At 36.4% G+C, this 18,741-nt stretch overlaps 1 protein-coding gene and 1 pseudogene across 1 annotated transcript in view; both read left to right on the forward strand.

The window, feature by feature from the left end:
• Positions 1–1,220: 1,220 nt before the first annotated feature.
• On the forward strand, positions 1,221–9,502 carry LOC124962909 (EF-hand calcium-binding domain-containing protein 14-like; annotated as a pseudogene).
• Ldah (lipid droplet associated hydrolase) overlaps positions 9,204–18,741 on the forward strand; it is a 96,930-nt gene continuing 87,392 nt past the window's right edge. Inside the window, 1 exon segment of the mRNA XM_047523355.1 lies at positions 9,204–9,878. Coding sequence (XP_047379311.1) covers positions 9,860–9,878 — 19 coding nt within the window. The 5' untranslated portion in view covers positions 9,204–9,859.

Genomic DNA, 18,741 nt, shown 5'->3' on the forward strand with positions numbered 1-18,741 from the left:
CTCTTTTCTTCATGAAGTATCCAGCCTCAGGCATTTGTTAAAGCAATAAAAATGGGTTTATACATCTATTCTGTCTTCTGTTTTAAATTTTATCTTTGCTGTGCCCTCTAAAACAGCCTATCAGACATTCTGCGATGAGATTAATAACAACAGAAAAGTACTCCAATAGTAAAATGAAAATAAGTATTTTGACCAAGAAGCTCCAGAGTAGAACCAGGAAGGCATAGTCAGTCAAGTCTATTTTTGAGAAACTGAATATGCACTGAATATTAGAAGATATTAGAGTTAATTTTGTGGGGTGTGATAATGGCATTATTTTGAAATCTTTAACTGTTAGAGATTCATCCTGAAGTATTTAAGGTTAAAATAATATAATGTCTGGAATTTATTTTTAAATGCTCCTTCAAACAAGCAAAGATCATCATGCAAACATAGTGCAGATGTAGTACGTGGTAGACAATAGATATGTTCAAAGTATCTCTAGAGCTCAGAAGCCTTAGTCAACCTGCAAACCTAAGTATAGCAATATTTGAGTGTTAAAAAATGAGTAAGGATTTTCTGGGCTCACTGGGAAATGGTTATCCAAGAAGGAAATAACATCTTAATCAGAGAGTATAGATTATGTAAGGGCAAAGAGGTTTGGAAAAGCATGTTGAACTAGGATGAAGGAGCTCAGAGGAATTCTGCAGTAGAAACTGCACAACCGCACTGAAGATGTTTGAAGTAAGGGTGACATCAGTCTGGATTGTACAGAACGGAGTCAACTTTTCATCACTGGATCGTGCTGCTTCGGACCATTTAATACATTTTGTTAAGTTAATTTCTTCATCCATGATGCAGCTCTCTGTTTTCAGGCAGGACTCAAGAATTTCCTTCAGTCAAAGCCCTCCCCACCCAATTCACTGAACCCCACTCCCCCTTTCTTAAGAGCATGCTATTTGACTTGGTACTTGACAGGATCAATACAGTTCTACCTGGGATAATCTCGCCTCCTTGACTAGAAGGAGTTTTCTCAAACCAGGCCCAGCACAATACTTAGGAAGTTATAGGACTCATCCCATGGGGCATTCTTCAGACACGGAGAGGGCCAGCTGTGGGCTGCCAGAAAGTTAACACATCTACTCAAGACCCCTGATTCTTTGGAGTTGATATCTGTTTTGCCATTTGGGGGGAAAAAATTTAAGAAAAAAAGAAGGGCGCTGCAAGGGAGATCGCGGAAGATGGTCGTGATCGAGGACTTGGTGGAGTCTGCTTGTCACCCGCAGAAGATGCAATTGCTAGGTGAAGGCAACCCTGACTCCCGGAGGTTGGCCCCCTGAAGTTCATGCAGCAACCAGTAGACCAGATAAACCGTGGCTCCGCTGGGCAGTTCAGTTGCATCACTGGAGAGCCTTCTTCCTGCTCACAAGTCTCACTCCCCAGATGGCTTGGCTCTCTGGGATCCACTTACTTCAGGAGGTGAAGAGTTGAAGAATGAAATCCGAAGGAGGACAGCAAGTTCAAGTCCTGCCTCAACATTTTGGAGAAGCCCTAAGCAACTAAGCCAGACCCTGTCTCAAAATATTTATGGAGGGGTTGGAGATGTAGCATTGTGATTTCTCTGTTGACTTCTGCAGTAAACCACCTTGAAGCCAATGTTAAGTCAGCTGGAGACTTAATTAGTCTGCCTACCCACTATACAGGGACTTTAGAAAGTATTGTGATGTTGAGAAAGCATATGATGAAGAGAATGAAGATATAAGTTCACATAAAGGCTTAAACATGAATGTTTATGACAGCTTTATTTGTAATAGTAAAATACTGAAAACAATGTAAATGTCCATCAACAGAGTGTAGCTTCCATTGACAATACTTTAAACAGTGTCCATCTAGCTCTGGAGGCAATACAGAAAACTGGATGAACACAAGGAAACCATGGAATTGCTGCAACATGATATGGGTGCTGGAGGAGAGAGTGACAAAACAGTTCCTGAGAACAGAATGGATAGGATGGAAAATAGAAAAGAAGGAAAGAATATCCTGTACCTTTATAACTCATTAGAGGCAGTAAAGAGTGCCCTAGTGGCATAGCAGACACGGAGCAATGTTAAAGTTGGGTGAATGAGACACTCGGCAATCACGTTTAGAGAATCAGTCTGATAGACAGCAATGTGGTTGATCTGGGTGAAGTAGAAAACACAGCAAGCTTGACCTTCAGCATGATGCTGCCATTCTGCAAAGAGAGTCTTTTGATCAAATGACCATCACAATTGATACCACAAAAATCACAAACATAAAGGTGGAAAGAAGATAGTCCAAATTCTCGGTGTCCAACCTTTGAGAGAAACTGGAGCAGATGGGTGCTCTCACAAACAAACCTGACAACAACAGGCCTCCGGAGACTACAGAAGAAGAACAAATACAGAGTTTCACATCAAAGCCATCAGCACTGTCAAAAGTTTCAGTTTCTTGGAGACCAAATTGCGAAAGCTCCCCAACTATGGACTATCTCCCTACCAAGAATTTCCGGCATTGAAGTTTGGCAACTCCTCAAAAACCTGAAAATGAAACTGAAATGCCCCAGCAATTGCACTCCCTGGAATATACTGAAAACACTTGGAGAAGGGGTGCAAGCAGGTACGTGTGCACCAAGCTCACAGCAGCACCATGCAAACAGCCAGATGTGTGCAACCCATGTCCACTGAGAGAGGATGGATAAGCACAAGACTGATGCATATGGCAGAACTTACACAGCCCTAAAAGGAAAAAAAGGAAATTCCGACCCAGGCACAGCATAAATGAGCCTGAAGATGCCATGCCCAGTGAAAGAAGCAGACACAGGAAGACAGCCACAGTGGGGGTCCCACTCAGAGGAGGCCCCAGAGATGGTAGGTTGGTGCATCCAGGGCCTTGGCAAGGGCCAGAAGCCAGTGTTCAGTGGGGAAAGAGCATCAGTTTCACAAGGTGAAAGGGCTCTGGAGGAAGATGGTCTTGTCAACCGCACTCCAGTGTGACTGTGCTGTGTACTGGGAAATGGGTGAAATGGTACACTCCACCTCACATGGATTCTTAAATCTTGACTGAAGAACAAGGTGCCAGTCCTGCCTCCCAAGGCAGCATGCGCTCTATTCCACATTTGTGAGGCCAAACTGTTTGGACAGGCATGTGTAGACCATTTCCCAGTGTCACTGTGAGTTGGGGATAAGTGAAAGATTTACAGAAGTCCTGGTCATGGGCACAGGGAAATAGACTCTTTTTTTTTTTTTAATATAGTTTTTTTTTTTTTTGTGGACAGGTGGGATGCACGTTGTTTCTCTGTTTGTGCATGGGGTTGAGGCGTGCCATTTGTGTGGTCGTAGATTTATATAGGGTAATGCTAAAAAAAAAAAAGAAAATAAATATGGTTCCTTGGACTTCCTAAAATATTAAAAATGGATGACTCCAGAAGTAAAAGTTGGAATGCTTTAAAAATATTGAAATTCCACATTTCTTTTAAATTTTGGATTCACTTTGTCAATTTCGGGTAAGAATTTTACACATAACTATGAATGAAAATGGAACTGAAGGGTGAATCTGAACTCTGTGCTAACAGTATGATTGCATTTTGGTGATTAGGAGATAGACTGTGTAAAGACAGGCAAACACAAGGCTTTTACATTTCCCTGAATCTAAGAAAACAACTATGCAACAGAGAAACCACAATAGTATTTTGGCAGCAACTAGTACTCTGAAGCCTGAAATCTCCCTACCTAATGTCATTAGCTTATTTTCAAAACAGAAATGGCCTGTGTCTTCATTTATTTGATATATTCAAGTCTCATGGCTGCTGCAACTACTTGGCACAAAATAAGTAGCTTAAAACAACATAAATGTATTATCTTACTGTCCTGGAGGTCAGAATTTCTAATATTCCAATTTCTATGGGCCAAATCAAGGTCTTAAAGGCCAGTGTTCCTTCTGAAGTCTCTAGAGGAAAATTCACATTTCTTGTTTCTTTCAATTATCTGCCTACATTCCTGGGCTTGTGGCCCCTTCCTTCATCTTCAAGTGAGCAGCAGAGCATCTTCCAATTCCACTCTGACCGTGACTGCTGCTTCCACCTTCACATCTCCTTCTCTCCCTGCTCCCAATGTTATAGTGTCTTCTGGGATTGGAATACTCCTCCCTCACCCTTACATTTACCCTAGTGATCACATTTGTCCCACCTGAATAATCCAGAATAGCCTCTCCATCTCAAGATCCCTAACACATGCTAACTGCATATGCAACATCCTTTGTCAGGTAATGTAGCTTGAAACGAGTTCGAGAGATTAGGACATGGACATTTTTGGAGAGCCACCATTCAGTAAACCAATCAGATAGCTGGCATGGGAAGGAATTTTGTTCTATGAAGAACTCTATTCTTGTTTTACTGGAGAATAAAAGCCTCCATTAAAATTTAAAAAGGAATAATTCGTTAAAAGTTCTGTAGCCATATTATTAGCCTACAAAACTTTGTTGAATGGAGCTATTACTTTCTTAGGAATCCAATAAAATGGGAACATACTGTACTCTAAAGGGGTATTCATCTGTAGCTAGTCCCAATTTGTACTTTGTTCTTAATTTATAGAGACAGTTGAACTACAAATCCCTTATTTTTCTTATCCTCACTCTACTCTGCCCAGCCACTAAAAGCCTCTTTATGGTGTGATTCCTTGATCATGGGTTTAAAACAAAACATTTGGAGTTAAACATTTGGAATTGCAGTTATACTATATATGGTGAATTATCTTAAAAGTCATAAAATACAAATATTCTAGTCTCATATATATGTAAGCATATATATGCATGTATATATACATATATATACAAATACATATGCAAATGCATGTGTGTATTTATAGTTTGCATGGTTTTTGATGGCAAGGACATGTAAATGATGGTGTTTGCCTGTTTCTGTTTCTGTTATTGTTCAGTCTTTTTATAAGCCAAAAGACTCTATGGAGGCAGTATAATCCATGAGCAGAACTTTTGCAAGAATCTTTGACTCTCACTGATCAAATTTTCTGACTTTTAGACCATCTCTCTGTGTGGGTTTCTGCATTATTAAAGGTTAGGAGGAACAGTTTAGTCATAACATGAAAGTTAAATACAGTTTTGTCAAAGTTTAGATATTATCTTTACTCTCCTTAGATTTTAAACACTAAAATAGTAAACTTTTTATAAATTAAAGGAGAACATACCTTAATTTTAAATTTATGCTTAAGATGACACACTATGTGGATTTGTTTTCTTGACATAAAGCATTTGAAAAAAGAATTTATGAGGATCTCAGGCAACAGAAGTTCCATTTTGTGGAGGCTGTTAAACAATTTTACATTGAAAATCATTTAGAATTATCTTTACTTGTAAATGTACAAATAAGAAAATTCACTATAGAGCCAGTGGAAAACAAAAATTCAAAATTCACTATCATTTATAACTAGTAATCTTATCTCTAGAATGTACATTGAAGAGAAATCTTAGTTACCTAACTTTTTTCTTTTATCTCTTTTCTTTCTTCCTCTTGTCCCTTTTATATGATCATAAGTCTGCATATCCTAAATCAAGGAACATGTAAGCAGAGAGTTTCTGTTTTCTATGTAATATAATAATAAGGGAGAGGATAAAACTTCTGATTAATAAGCACACATCCTTCCAGCGTTCTCATAACATCCACCAGGACTATTTTTTTCTACCATAAGGACCTGGGTATTGACCATTTCTCTGTCTCACTCTCCTTGTTTTTACAGAATATCCAGTCCTCTCCAGAGTGTCCCCAGCTACTCCTTCACCTCCACTAGAGGGTCTTCAACAACTGGAAGTTCCTAGGTGTTGTCTTCAAGGCTCCCTGCAAAGTTGATCTTGGCAATCGTAAATGCAAACTTTTCCCTTTCTTCCTCTTCAATGATGTTATCCACGAGAAGCCAAAGAGTTCTCAACTATCCACTGCAACTTACTTCTTGCAAGGGCTACATGTGACTGACAATCCCCTGAAATCATTCACGTTTAGGGACATTGGGCTGACTTTCTCTGCTTTACAAGAGGTAACTGTCCTCCCCTTCCACTATATTTCTTGGTACCATGACCTGTCAAAGTGGTTCCTGAGGAATATCGTATTGGATCCCCAAATCTAAGTAAGGCTGCTCCTGGTTTCCTGACCCTTAGAAACTGTATGAAGTAATACCTGTGTATGTTTTAAGTTGCTATGTTTTGGGAAGTTGTTAAACAACAGAACACTAATACACTTCTCACTATTTAACCTTGCCTTTCAGTTCCCCTTTTGCTGTCACAATTTATTAATTTGCTTATATTATGTTTGTGAGATCAGGGACTTTTTTCTTTGGATTGCCTTTGTATCTCCAGTCTGGAAGAATGTTTGGAATGTAACAGGTAATCAACAAAAAATGAACGAGCAATGAGCTCTTAAACTTTTATGTAAAAGGTAAATGTGTCATTTAAGATCAGTATATAAGGGCCCATTTTTATGGCATTTGTGCTACTGACAGAAACTTCTGTGGAATGTTTGCCCCATTCACTTTACGACCCTCTTACCCGTGTTAGCAGAGAGCCAATCAACCACTAGCACTTGTCATTGATGATTGGACTACTGCCATGTATCATACCTAAGCTGAGCCAGTGATATTTGGATATTTGGAATAAAATATCCCCTGGATATTTGGAATAAAAGCTCAAAGAATGAGAAAAAAGAATCAGTGTGTGGTTTTCCCTCTGCATCAGTCTGGACAGGTTCTACTGTCAAGAAGTTGCAAATAACGGAACAATCTTGGGAACTTTAAACAAAGTTCATCTCTTTTTCACAGTATGTCATCACAGATGTTGAGTATACTCTGGGCAGAAACAGCTACTCAAGGACACAGGCACAGACACTGTCTTGAATGTTGTCATCACCTCATCAAAGGAAAATGTGAAGTGTCAGAGGAAATCACATAAGAATCAACTGCTCAGTCTAGAAGTGAACCTCCATTTTTTTTTTCATTCCTCCTTGGTGAGAACTTCTCACATCCTATCATCCCTCCCTTACCCCCATACAGCCAACTATAAAACAAGACCAATCTTACCATGCGTCTGAAAAAAACTATTTGAACAGTACCAGTGACTCCACCAATAGTATAAATTGCACGAGCCAAGACATCCATATTCTGCCATGTAGCCTGGGAATTGAAGAATGATAAAACAGATGTACAGAGAAAACTGAAGTCAAGAGATGGAGAGAAAATTTTCCTCAGTTCCCAATTCTTTTCAGACCCATATCCACACTGTACTGAGTTCCTCCAAGTCCCTGCCCTTGGAGTGGGAGATCAACAGTGCTGAGTGTAGTCACTTAAACATAGACTTACAACATGCTTGCCACATATCGCATACTATTGAGACCTAGGAACTACAAAATGAAAGAAGGGAGAGGTACATGTTTTCCAAGATCTCACAGTCTAGTGAGGGAGACAGACAAATAAGTATTCTAACAGAAAAATGCAAATGATAATACAGAAGTATAAGGAGGAGACCTCACCACACCTGGGGACATCAGGAACCACCATTTGAAAGTAAATCTTGCATCATGTGTTAGAGTAAATTAGTGGAGAAGGGAACAGTGGGGAGGGAAGGGCAAACAGCAATACAGGTAGAGGGAACAGTGTATGCAAAAGTATGACAACTTTACTAGAGAGAGCAAGGGCATTTCAGAAATAACAAGGAAAGAGAGAAGACAGGGAGAAGCAGGTGCAAGTAGTTTAGATGTGGAAAAATAAATGTTTGAACCACAACAGAGGAATTGGTATCTCATTCAAAAGTAATGTTTGTGTGCGAGTTTGGGATGTGTATGTGTGTATTTTATGTAATGCAGTAGTCTGACTCTGCCCAATGACCTTGGGAAAATTACTTAATTTCCTTACCCCTCCCTTTACACTACGGGTAAACAGAAATAATACTGAATTGGCATAAGGTCTGGAAAGATTAAAACTGAACCTCTGTGATTAATTTTGTCATAGAATTAATGAAATCAGGGACATAATAACCCAAAGCAATATATCACAGATGCATATGCAAGGATAAGAAAATGCTATATTAATGAACCATGTTCATTGAGAATGAACAAGGGACACCACCTTAGACATATCATGTAAATCATGTAATGTCATCATAATTTAATCAATAATTTATTTTATATATGTGTCTGTTTCCAGACCCTATGATCACTTGTTAATACTAACCTCATGGGAACGCTCTGAGGATAAAAAAATAAAAAAATAAAAAAAATTAAAAAATAAAAATTGGCTAATTCATGAACAAGCTCTTAGCACAAAGTTTTTTTTTTTTTTCCTCAACTCATAAATGTTATCCCTGTGTGTGAGGAAAAGGTACCAGTCTACTTTCAACAGCTGATTGGATGGAGGTATGAACCACTGAGATGTTAAATTCAAAAGGTGCAAAGGTCCTTTTCTAAGTGTGAGAATCATTAATGATTTGCTAGTCTACTTCTCCGCTTCTTCCCTGGCTACAAGACGGTCATATTCACAGTAGTGCATATTTGGTCAGACACATGCTAACCACCGACTGTGTAACAGGTGCTTAGGATACCAGTCACACAGACATAACCTTTGTTCCCATGGAGTTTGGAGGTGGTTAGCTCAAGGTTATCCCTGAGATGGACATTTTAAGCATTATCCTAAAGTGGGGAGCATCTGAGGCTGGTCACACTATGCTAATAAACGAGGTCAGGTGAAAATCAACTTTCCTCTGTGGAGAAGAGATGCAAATGGTGATGGACGGAGAAAAGGACCGAGGAAACAAAGGGGGAAAAACAGAGAAAAAAAAGTGAGAGGGACGGCAGGAGTATATCAAGGATGACAGGGAACAGGAGGCGGATAAAATTCAAACGAAAGAGCAGAGGGTACCGCTCCCCACTCCACGCAGTCCAGCTGCATCTGGACACCCGGCTCCACGCCAGGACCAGCAGCCTCCCACCACCCACCCGCAGCGCACCGTAAATACGTCAGCGTCCCCAGGGCCGAGCGCGGCGCGATGCAGTGGCGTCACGGAGGCGGGACTTCCGGTCCCGGCCACGCCTCCCCAGGAGCCAGAGCTGAAGCCTTGTGGGTGGACAGGTGAGGTATCGCTCTCCAAGCTGCGCTGACTTGAGGAAAGACAGGCGGGCGGGCTAGGTGTCCTCCTCTCCCTGCAGCTCCTCACGGAGCCGCTGCGGCCCTTGTCCGGACCTTCCGCAGAGGCGGAAATAAAGGTGCTGCGACAGCTCTGTGATCCAGAGCTTCCTGGATCGGGAGACCCCGGGGCTGCTGGCTCTGCCGCGGCTCCCCAGAGCGCAGGAACGCACCTTTCTACTGCCAAACGCAGCCCACCGCGGGGAATAGGGGCCCGGAGGTTGGACAGCCTGCCCGCAAGACGTGGCCAGGAGGGATCAAAGTCTGGTCCGGTGTGCTTTTGCAGCAGTCATGTAGTGCGCACCCTGCCTTCCACTCACCCTTAAGGCCCACTGTATGCTCACCTTGGGGAGGTTTTCCCCATCTAAGTTAGGATGCAGATTAGGACCCTTTGTTCCTTGATTCGTTAATTCATTTGTTCCTCACCAGTAGTTACTGGACACCTGCTTAGTGTCCTATCTGCCAGTACTGGAGAGTTTATAATTTCCTTTCTGAAGTTCTAAGGGCACATCCATTTGGGAAAAGAGACATACATAGCGAAACAGAATTTAGAACAATCTCCACTCTTTGTGCACAAAGGTTTGCTTTAAACTTCTTTCTGAAACTATGAGTACTGTCTGGGGTGTCTGTTTTGTGTTTTTCAAAGACCTGAAGACCTAAAACCCGGCCTCCCAGCATGTAGGATGTTAGGAGACTATAAAGGTAACACATCAGGTGCTTTTCTGAAATTTTACATTTTAATAGTTTGTATTTTTATACCTAAGGCTTTTAGACCAGGTGGTTTTCTTCTCATAAAAAAGATTGATACCCTCTGCATTTTCTTATTTGTAGAATTATTATACTTAGGATCGAGCACTTAATTTTGAAGTCTACTTTAAATATATTTTTAGCAAAGAGAAATTGATATATTGTTTTAATAAGTATTTAATATGTAAGTACAGTAGTCTGTACAGTTGTGAAATTCTTGTCTTTAATGTCTGGAATCTGAAAGCTGCTTTCTGGCACGTTAAAAAATGCTTACAAATCTGATGTAATAATTGGTGAAATTGGTGATTAGAGGCAGAAAGGAGTTACAGAAACGTCATTTTTAAGTCAAGATAATTTAGCAAATCCATCCTGAGTTTAGTGTGGGCCTTAGCTTTTATATTTCCTCAAGAGTTGTAGTGGATTTTATATTCATCATCTAAGGCTGGTTTTCTGACCCAGTTGCACAGATTTGAGAAGTCTCATGCTTACTGTGCCTTCAAACAGCAAATATCCAAATAGCAAAATTAGACAAAGTTTAAAAGGTATAAGAAAAGAAATTGAAACGTAAAAGGTGTAAGGGAAAAATGTTGTAAAATTGCTGATCATATGTCCACTTACGCAATAGAGGCTTAGACACTGCACAGAATCTTGGTGTAACACACATCATACTTATTCCTGCTTCGACTTTCTCCTACATTATATAATTTGTTCTTTGAGTTCTTAATAGTACATAAAATTTCAACATAATATGTAGCTGGAAAAATAGTGTAATAGGAGTTAAAAGACTATAAAATTGATTTTGCTGTTAAATGACCTTGAAAAAATTTTGACCTTCAGTTTCTTACTCTATTCATTACACTACCTACTTTGCAGGCCTTGTTCAGATGAAAAAGGATTTGAATGTACTTTGCAAATGAAAAGAGCTACAAAAAGAAAGTCGTTTTGTTGCAAGTGGGGAAATCATCATTAAGTCAGGATATATAAAACAGTTACTTCTTTTGACAGGTTATTTTGGAGTAAGATGGGGTAGATACAAATACTTACAATGACCTTAAAAATATTGTTTATGCATTTATATTATATGTTGACTTGCAACTGTATGTTTGAAGTTTACATGGAGCTGGGTGGTATTCCTGATTTTCCTCTGCTGTACCACTTATACAGATTGCAATTAAACAAATGCATGCATAATTAAGTTTTGTGGACTTAAAAATATTTTCGTTTTGAAATAAATTATATATTTATAGAAGTTGCAAAAAAAAAAAAATGTACAGGCAAGTCCCCAGGCTCCTCTAAGCCAGTCTTCCCCAATGGTAACATTTTAAATAACAAGAGGACAATATTAAAACCAGGAAATTGAAATTGACATTGACAGAATATACAGTTTATTGAAATATCACCAGTTCATAAGCCTCATTTGTGTGTATATACAGGTCTATGCAATTTTATCACACATGTAGCTTTTATAAGTATTAGTCAAGATACAGAATTATTTCATCAGCACAAGACTTTATACCTGCTTCTTTATAGAACCATCTAGTCCTACTCCAGTCTCTCCATCTCTAAAAAATTATCATTTCAAGAAAGTTGTATAAATGAAATCATACAGTATGTGACTTTTTGAAACTGACTCTGGCTTTTGTTTGTTCTTTAACTCAATATAATTACTTTCCATTGCATCCAAGTTATTTGTATCAATCATTTGTTTCTTTTTGTTGCTAAGTCTTATTCCACAGGAGAGCTGCCCTACACTGAGTTTAACCATTCACTCATTGAAAGACAATTGGGTTATATCCATTTTGGGGGATATGGTGATTTTCACTGCCATGGGCTTTGTGTAAAGGTTTTGAATCAACATAAAATGTTTATTTCTCTGGGATAAATGCCCAAGAGTAAAATGCTGGGTCATATGGTAATGTGTGTTAAGTCAATTGACATGACTTCTTTAGCTTATTGATATGGTGAATTACATTCATTGATTTCTGAATGTTGAACATTCCTGGAGTAAATTTTACTTGATTGTGGTATAATATTTATTTTATATATTGCTGGGTTCTGTTTACTAATGTTTTGTTAAGAGAGCTATTGGTGGTCTTGTTTGTTTAGTTTGTTTGTTTGGTTGGTTGCTTTTGTCCTGTCTTTGATTTTGGTATCAGTATTTCAGGGTCTTTAGCAATAACCTGTTTCATTCTTGATATTAGCAACTTGTGCCTTACTGCCTTTTTCATTGCAGTTTTTGATTTCGTTGATTTTTTTCTCTTTTTTAATTTGTTCTAATTAGTTATACATGACGGTAGAATGCATTTTGACACATCATACATAAATGGAGTATAACTTCTCATTCTTCTGGTTGTACCTGATGTAGAATCACAGTGGTCATGTAGTCATAGGTGCACATACAGTAATAATGTCTGATTCATTCTGCTAACCTTCCTACTCCCATGCCCTCTTTTCTCTCTTCCCTCCCCTCTGCCTAAAGTACCTCTGCTCTTCCCTAGCCACCCGCTTGTTGTGAATTAGCATCCCCATATCAGAAAAAACATTCAGCCTTTGGTTTTTAGGGATGGGCTTATTTCACTTAGCATGATATTCTGCAGCTTCACCCATTTACCAGCAAAATGTCTTTCTTCTTTAAGACTGAGGAGTTATAGTCCATTGTGTATATACCACATTTTCTTTATCCGTTCATCTGTTGAAGGGCACCTAGGTTGGTTCTGTAGTTTAGCTGTTGAGAGTTGAGCTGCTGTAAACATTGATGTGGCTATATCACTCCTCAGATAGAGCATTTATCTCCAGGATATATAAAGAACTCAGAAAACTTAACATCAAAAAACCCCAAATAACCCAATCAATAAATGGGCCTAAGGAACTAACAGACATTTCACAGAAGAAGAAATATAATCGATCAACAAATACATGAAAAAATGTCCAACATCTCTAACCATTAGAGAAATGCAAATCAAAATTGTTCCAAGATTTCATCCTCACTCCAGTTGAAATGGCAGTTGTCAAGCAACAATAAATGTGGGCAAGAATGTGGGGGAAAAGGTATACTCATACATTGCTGGTGGGACTGCACATTGGTACAACCATTATGGAAAAACAGTATGGAGATTCCTCAGAACACTTCAAATGGAACCACCTTTTGACTCAGCTATCCCACTCCTTGGTTTACACCCAAAGGAATAAAAAACCATTCATTGTTTTTTAAAGAACCAACTTTTTGTTTCTTTCATTGATTTACTCTTTTCTGTTTTCAGTGTTGCTGGGTTTTGCTCTTAGATTATAATTTTCTTCCTTCAGCTTGCTTTAGTTTTATTTGATCTTTTTTAGTTCTGTTATTATTGACTAAAGACCTTTCCTCCTTCTAAGGTAAGCACTTAGTGCCATTATTTCCCTTTAGTATTGCTTGTTGCATCCAACAAATTTTGGTATCTTGAATTTAATTTTCATTCAGTGTTATGTATTTTTTTTAAATTTTCTTTTGAAACTAGGTCCACCCATGAAATATTTAGAAATGTTTTCTTTAATTTCAAAATATTTGGAGATTTACCTCTTGTTTTCCTGTTACTATTTTCTAGTTTTATTTCACAATGATCAGAAAATATAAGAAGTATGATTTTAAGTCTTTAAATTTGTTTGTTCAATGACTGTGAGGACCTGATTATCTTGGCAGTTGTTGCATGGATTCTGCTATTGGGTGCAGTGTTCTTTATGTGTCAGTTACATCCTGTTAGCTGAAGATGGTGTTGTATTCTCCCATTCTTCTTAATTATCTGTCTAGTAGTGTTTTTTGTTGCCTAGAGTTCCCATATATGATTGTTTATTTTTTTCTCCTTTCAGCTCTGTTGATTTTGGCTTCATATATTTTGAATCTGTTGTTTGATGTATACATGTTTAGAACACTCTACTGTCATGTATATCTAATAAGAAAAATAAAATAAAATTTTAAAAGAATATTTTCTTAGTGAGTTAATTATTAATAGTTATGCGATATGTCCCTTTGTCCAGTAATTTTTCTTTGCTCTGGGGTCTATCTGATGGTGGTATAGCCATCCTTATTTTTTTTTAAAAGCTGATATATCTTTCATATGTGTTATTTTCAACCTGCCTTTGTCATTATGTTTAAAGTTAATTTCTTTTAGATAGTATAAAACTGGATCTTTTAAAATCTATTCTGCCAACCCTCTGTCTTTTAACTGGTGTATTTAGATCTTTACATTAAAATTATTGATGTGTTTTATGTAGATAATATGTATTTCCAGCAAATTGGTCTCCTCTTTGATAGTTTCTTTATAGTTTCTATATCAATATTCTATACTAGAAAGAAGAGTGAAATTCTTGTTCACATATTTTGCCTATTTTTCTTTTGTGTTGTGTCTCTTACTGATTTGTATAAGTTCCGGCTTGTCTTGCCACTCTCCATATCCATATAATTTAAATCTACCTAAATAATATCTGTATTTTTATGTTACATATAATATTTGCCCATTTAATAGATGGATAGGTTTCTTCCAATGCGTACATATCCAGAATATTAAAAAGAACTTATACAAATCAGTAAGAGACACAACACAAAAGAAAATAGGCCTGAAAACACTGTGAACAAATGCACACGTGTGTGTAGTATTCTGAATGTAAGCCCATTATTGCAAAATATATTGTATTATTTTTTTTGTGTGGTATGGGCTATAGGAATCAAGATTTATGTTATTTTTCGTATAATTGACTCAGTATCATTTATTTGAAAGAACTTTTTCTTACTTTCCTGCAAGGATGACTTTGTCATAAATAATGTGCTATATTTGGGTTTGTTTCTGAATACTCTGTTCTTTTCCACTGTTTTGTCTATTTATCTATTTTGTGATTATAAATTATGTATTTTTAAGTCTGGATGTAAAGTCCTCTAACTTTACTCTGTTCCTCAGAATGGTCTTGGCTATTCTTGACTCTAATTGCATAAACTTCAGAATTAGTTTTCCAATTTCCATAAATAAAGAAAAGGGGGAGGGGAAACCCTGTTGATTTTAAGTGGAATTTCACAAAATCCAAGAATTGTTTTGCAATTTACTTTACACTCTTGAGTATTCCACTTCATGAATTATATGATTTATTCCCTTGTTATTTAATTTCTCCCAATAATATCAAGTAAATTATAAAGCTTTCTGTGTAAAATTCTTATCTCATTTGTTAGATTTGTTTGTAAGAATTGGATTTTTTTCATGCAGTTCTAAGTGGCATCTTTTGAAAATTTCATTTTCTAAGTGCTCATTGCTGGTATATAGAAATATATTTGATTTTTAATATTAATCTTTTATCTCAGGACCATATTGCAACCACTTATTAATTCAAATATTGTATATGCAGATTCTTTTGGATTTTTTGTTTCTGTAATCATGTTGTGATGAATTTCATTTTCATCCTATCCAGTCACATACAATTATTTCTTTTTCGTGTCTGATTGCATTGTCTTAAGACCTCAAATACAATTTAGAGTTAGACATGTTGATAGCAGACGTCTGTATCTTGATTCCAAACTCAGAAAGGCATTCAGTATTTTACCCTTAATAATATGTTTGCTGTAAGTTTCGTATCTATTTTATATTTACATATGTATTTTATATTTGTTTCATAAAAGAAGGTATGTTTCTTTTTAAGAGTTTTGCATGACTATTGGATTTTATCAAAAATACTTCTGTACAGATCAAGGCGATTATGTGCTTTTTCTCCTATATTTGATTAACAGACAATTAAAATGATTTAATTTTGATTATTTAAGCAACCTTTTGTTTTGATATATGTACAATTTGGTTGTCATGTTGCTCTTTAATATATGACTAGGTTTGATCTGCTAATATCTTGAGGAGAGTTTTTGCATTTATGCCCATGAGGGAGATTGACCTGTGATTTTCCTTTCTTATATTATCCTTGTCAGGTATTGATATCAAAGTTTGCTGGGTTCATAATCTGAATCAAGAATTATGAATTCTGTGTTTTAATATGCATAGAGCTATTAAAATTCTTCTAGTCTTTTGGGATCTGTTTTTCTTAGAAGTTTTCCTTGCCAAATTTAGAGGTGTAAAGTTCTTCATATTCTCTTTCTTGCAGGGTGGGGGAGGGAGTGGTGCTAGGGATTGAACCCAGGGCCTTGTACATGCTGTGCCACTGAACTATATCCCCAGTTCCATATTATTTTATTACCTTTTTGAATCTGGAGAGATGTCCTTTTTTCACCTATAACACTGATTATTTGGGCTCTCTTTTTCCTTGATAAGTCTCTTCAGGGGCTTTTTATAGGTTTTTCCAAAGAATAGACTTTTGGGTTCATTAGTGTTTTCTAATATAACTTTTTCCCCTAGCTTATTGATTTCTGCTGTTTATAATTATCTTTTTTCTACTTTCTTCACTTGGATTTATCTAGATGGTTAGACCCTTGACTTCCATCTTTTTTCCTATTCAGTGTATCTCAGGACTAACTTTTCTTGTATTTATGTTTTTATTTGTATTTTTCATGTCTTGATATGTCATTTTTTTTTGTGTGTGTCTCATTTCTCTGCTGTCTTCTTAGTTTTATATAAATTGCATTCTCTGTTTCCTCTTTTATACACTTGTTACACATTCTTACACAATTCTTGTAGTGGTTACTGACTTTCTGAATATTACCCCTGGCTTTTCTAATTGTTCTCAATGGGAGATTATTTGGAAGCAAGCTAGTCTGCCTTAGCTAAGGCAGATTCAAACTTAATTTAAATGTATATTTTAAACCAAAAGAAGTACCTCTAATTAAAGAAGTACTGTCTAATTAAAGACAATAATATGGTTCATGATGATGTCCATATTTGATAATATTATGTATAATGCTTTTGGCATTTGAGGAAGTTATAGAAGCTCTTATCGACTTATGTGTGTAGTAAATAATACAAGTTATCATTAGACAATAATACAGGTTGTTATTAGACATTGTTAATGCTTAAACTTTGGAAAAAATTATCTTACTACCTCTTTTTCAAAGTTAAATGTAATTTAATTGAAGACTAGAAATAGCAACACAAGGTTTTTCTTTTAATTGGCATTAGCAGTTCCTACATGAATAAAGCAATTTTCAGTGACTAAAATAAAATGCAGGGATTGTTTAGGTTTGTATGCTAAAGCCTAAAACAGATATATTTACAATTCCACTTATTTTTGTTCATTAGTTTAGTCCTAAGCTCATTGTCTAGATATAGTATAAAGACTTTATAATAAAGATTTGCATTATAAATATTGTAATAAATAACAAGTTTATAGTTTTGAATCTCTAAGATTTATACTGATCAGATGCTGTTTTCTGTTTTAAATATACCTAGGTTTGCATATGATTTAGTTGGAAAAAATTCTCTTACCACATAAAGTTAGAAAACCATTAACAGATACAAATGAACACCTGCATTTAAGAAAACAGGTGTGTCTAAGTTGCACAAGTTGTGTGCACACTTGACTTTTACCCATCCTAGATCTTGATGCTTATCAGATTGATTTCATTCAAGATCATTTATAGGCTGAGGCTGAAGGTGGAGCCATCACCCTTCATTCATATATAATTGCAATACATTTTTCTTTGCTAATCCTACACTTGCTTGCAGAACTGAATTACTTTGAATTCTTAGGTAAGCAAGAGTTCAAATTCTCATTTTTAGTTTTCTTTTGCTTCTTTTACACAGCTGTGTACAAGTCAGAAATGTAAGAGTGAAAGGAAATAAAAGATTCTTTAGAAATATGTGTTATTTCCATGCTTCTCTGTTCTATTTTATTTGAAGTGTTTTAGAATTGCAACTGCTTGTTTCTGATTGTTACATACTATGCTTGAATTTCATTTCTACTTGGATTTTCATTAGTTTGGTGGTAATCAAACTCCCAAGATTTCATATTATTGAAGCTGAATATTTGTAAATTGAATGTATTTAATAACTTGGAATTCCCCTCTGGTGAAAGTGTGGCCAGTGTCTTCGCAGTCAGTTCTAATTTAATACTGTGTTTAACAGTTCTATCTAATATTGTTTGTAACACACTGTGTCAGAAGACCTTTATAAATACACTCTGTTTATGATAATTTGGGAGACTGGGCTACAGTGACATTTATTAGTGAATTAAAAGTCAATTCATACCAAAAGTTGAATGATACTTTTATTTACTTCATATATTTTGAATAAAGAGTGATCCCCACTTTTTAGGTAAGGATTTTTCATTATTCTTAGCATTGCATTGCTATTTAAGAAAAAGTTGTGTAGGATTTTTGGCTAAAAATGGAAGTAAAGGCATAAACAAAGAATATGGAAGAGGTAACAGAATATTAGACTGGAGAAGCATCTTTAATGTTAGAAAGTAAATGGATAAATTAGAACCAACTTAACAGCAGTCTTGATGGAATATAACATTTGATCATGATTTTGAACTACAGCTTGTTTAATCATTCCCAAAATTGAGTCATGATATAATTTTTAGTATCTGCTTAATGGTTTATCATAATTATTTATCCATTTCTCTATTGATGACCATTTAGGATCTTCATCTTTTCACCATAATAAATAGCACTCCATACCTTAGTTTAAAAAAGTATTTTTGGGGGCAGGGGCTGGGATTTTGGGCAGTGGTAGAGTGTTCATGTGAGGCCCTGGGTTTGATCCTCAGCACCACATAAAAATAAAATAAAGGTATTGTGTCCACCTGCAACTAAAATAAAATGTATATATATACAAATATAAATAAGTATTTTGAATATATATATATAAGTATTTTGAATTTTTTTAGAATCAGTTCCTCAAAATGACTAAATTGAAGT

The sequence above is a fragment of the Sciurus carolinensis genome, chromosome 13, assembly GCF_902686445.1.
Source record: "Sciurus carolinensis chromosome 13, mSciCar1.2, whole genome shotgun sequence".
Taxonomy (NCBI): domain Eukaryota; kingdom Metazoa; phylum Chordata; class Mammalia; order Rodentia; family Sciuridae; genus Sciurus; species Sciurus carolinensis.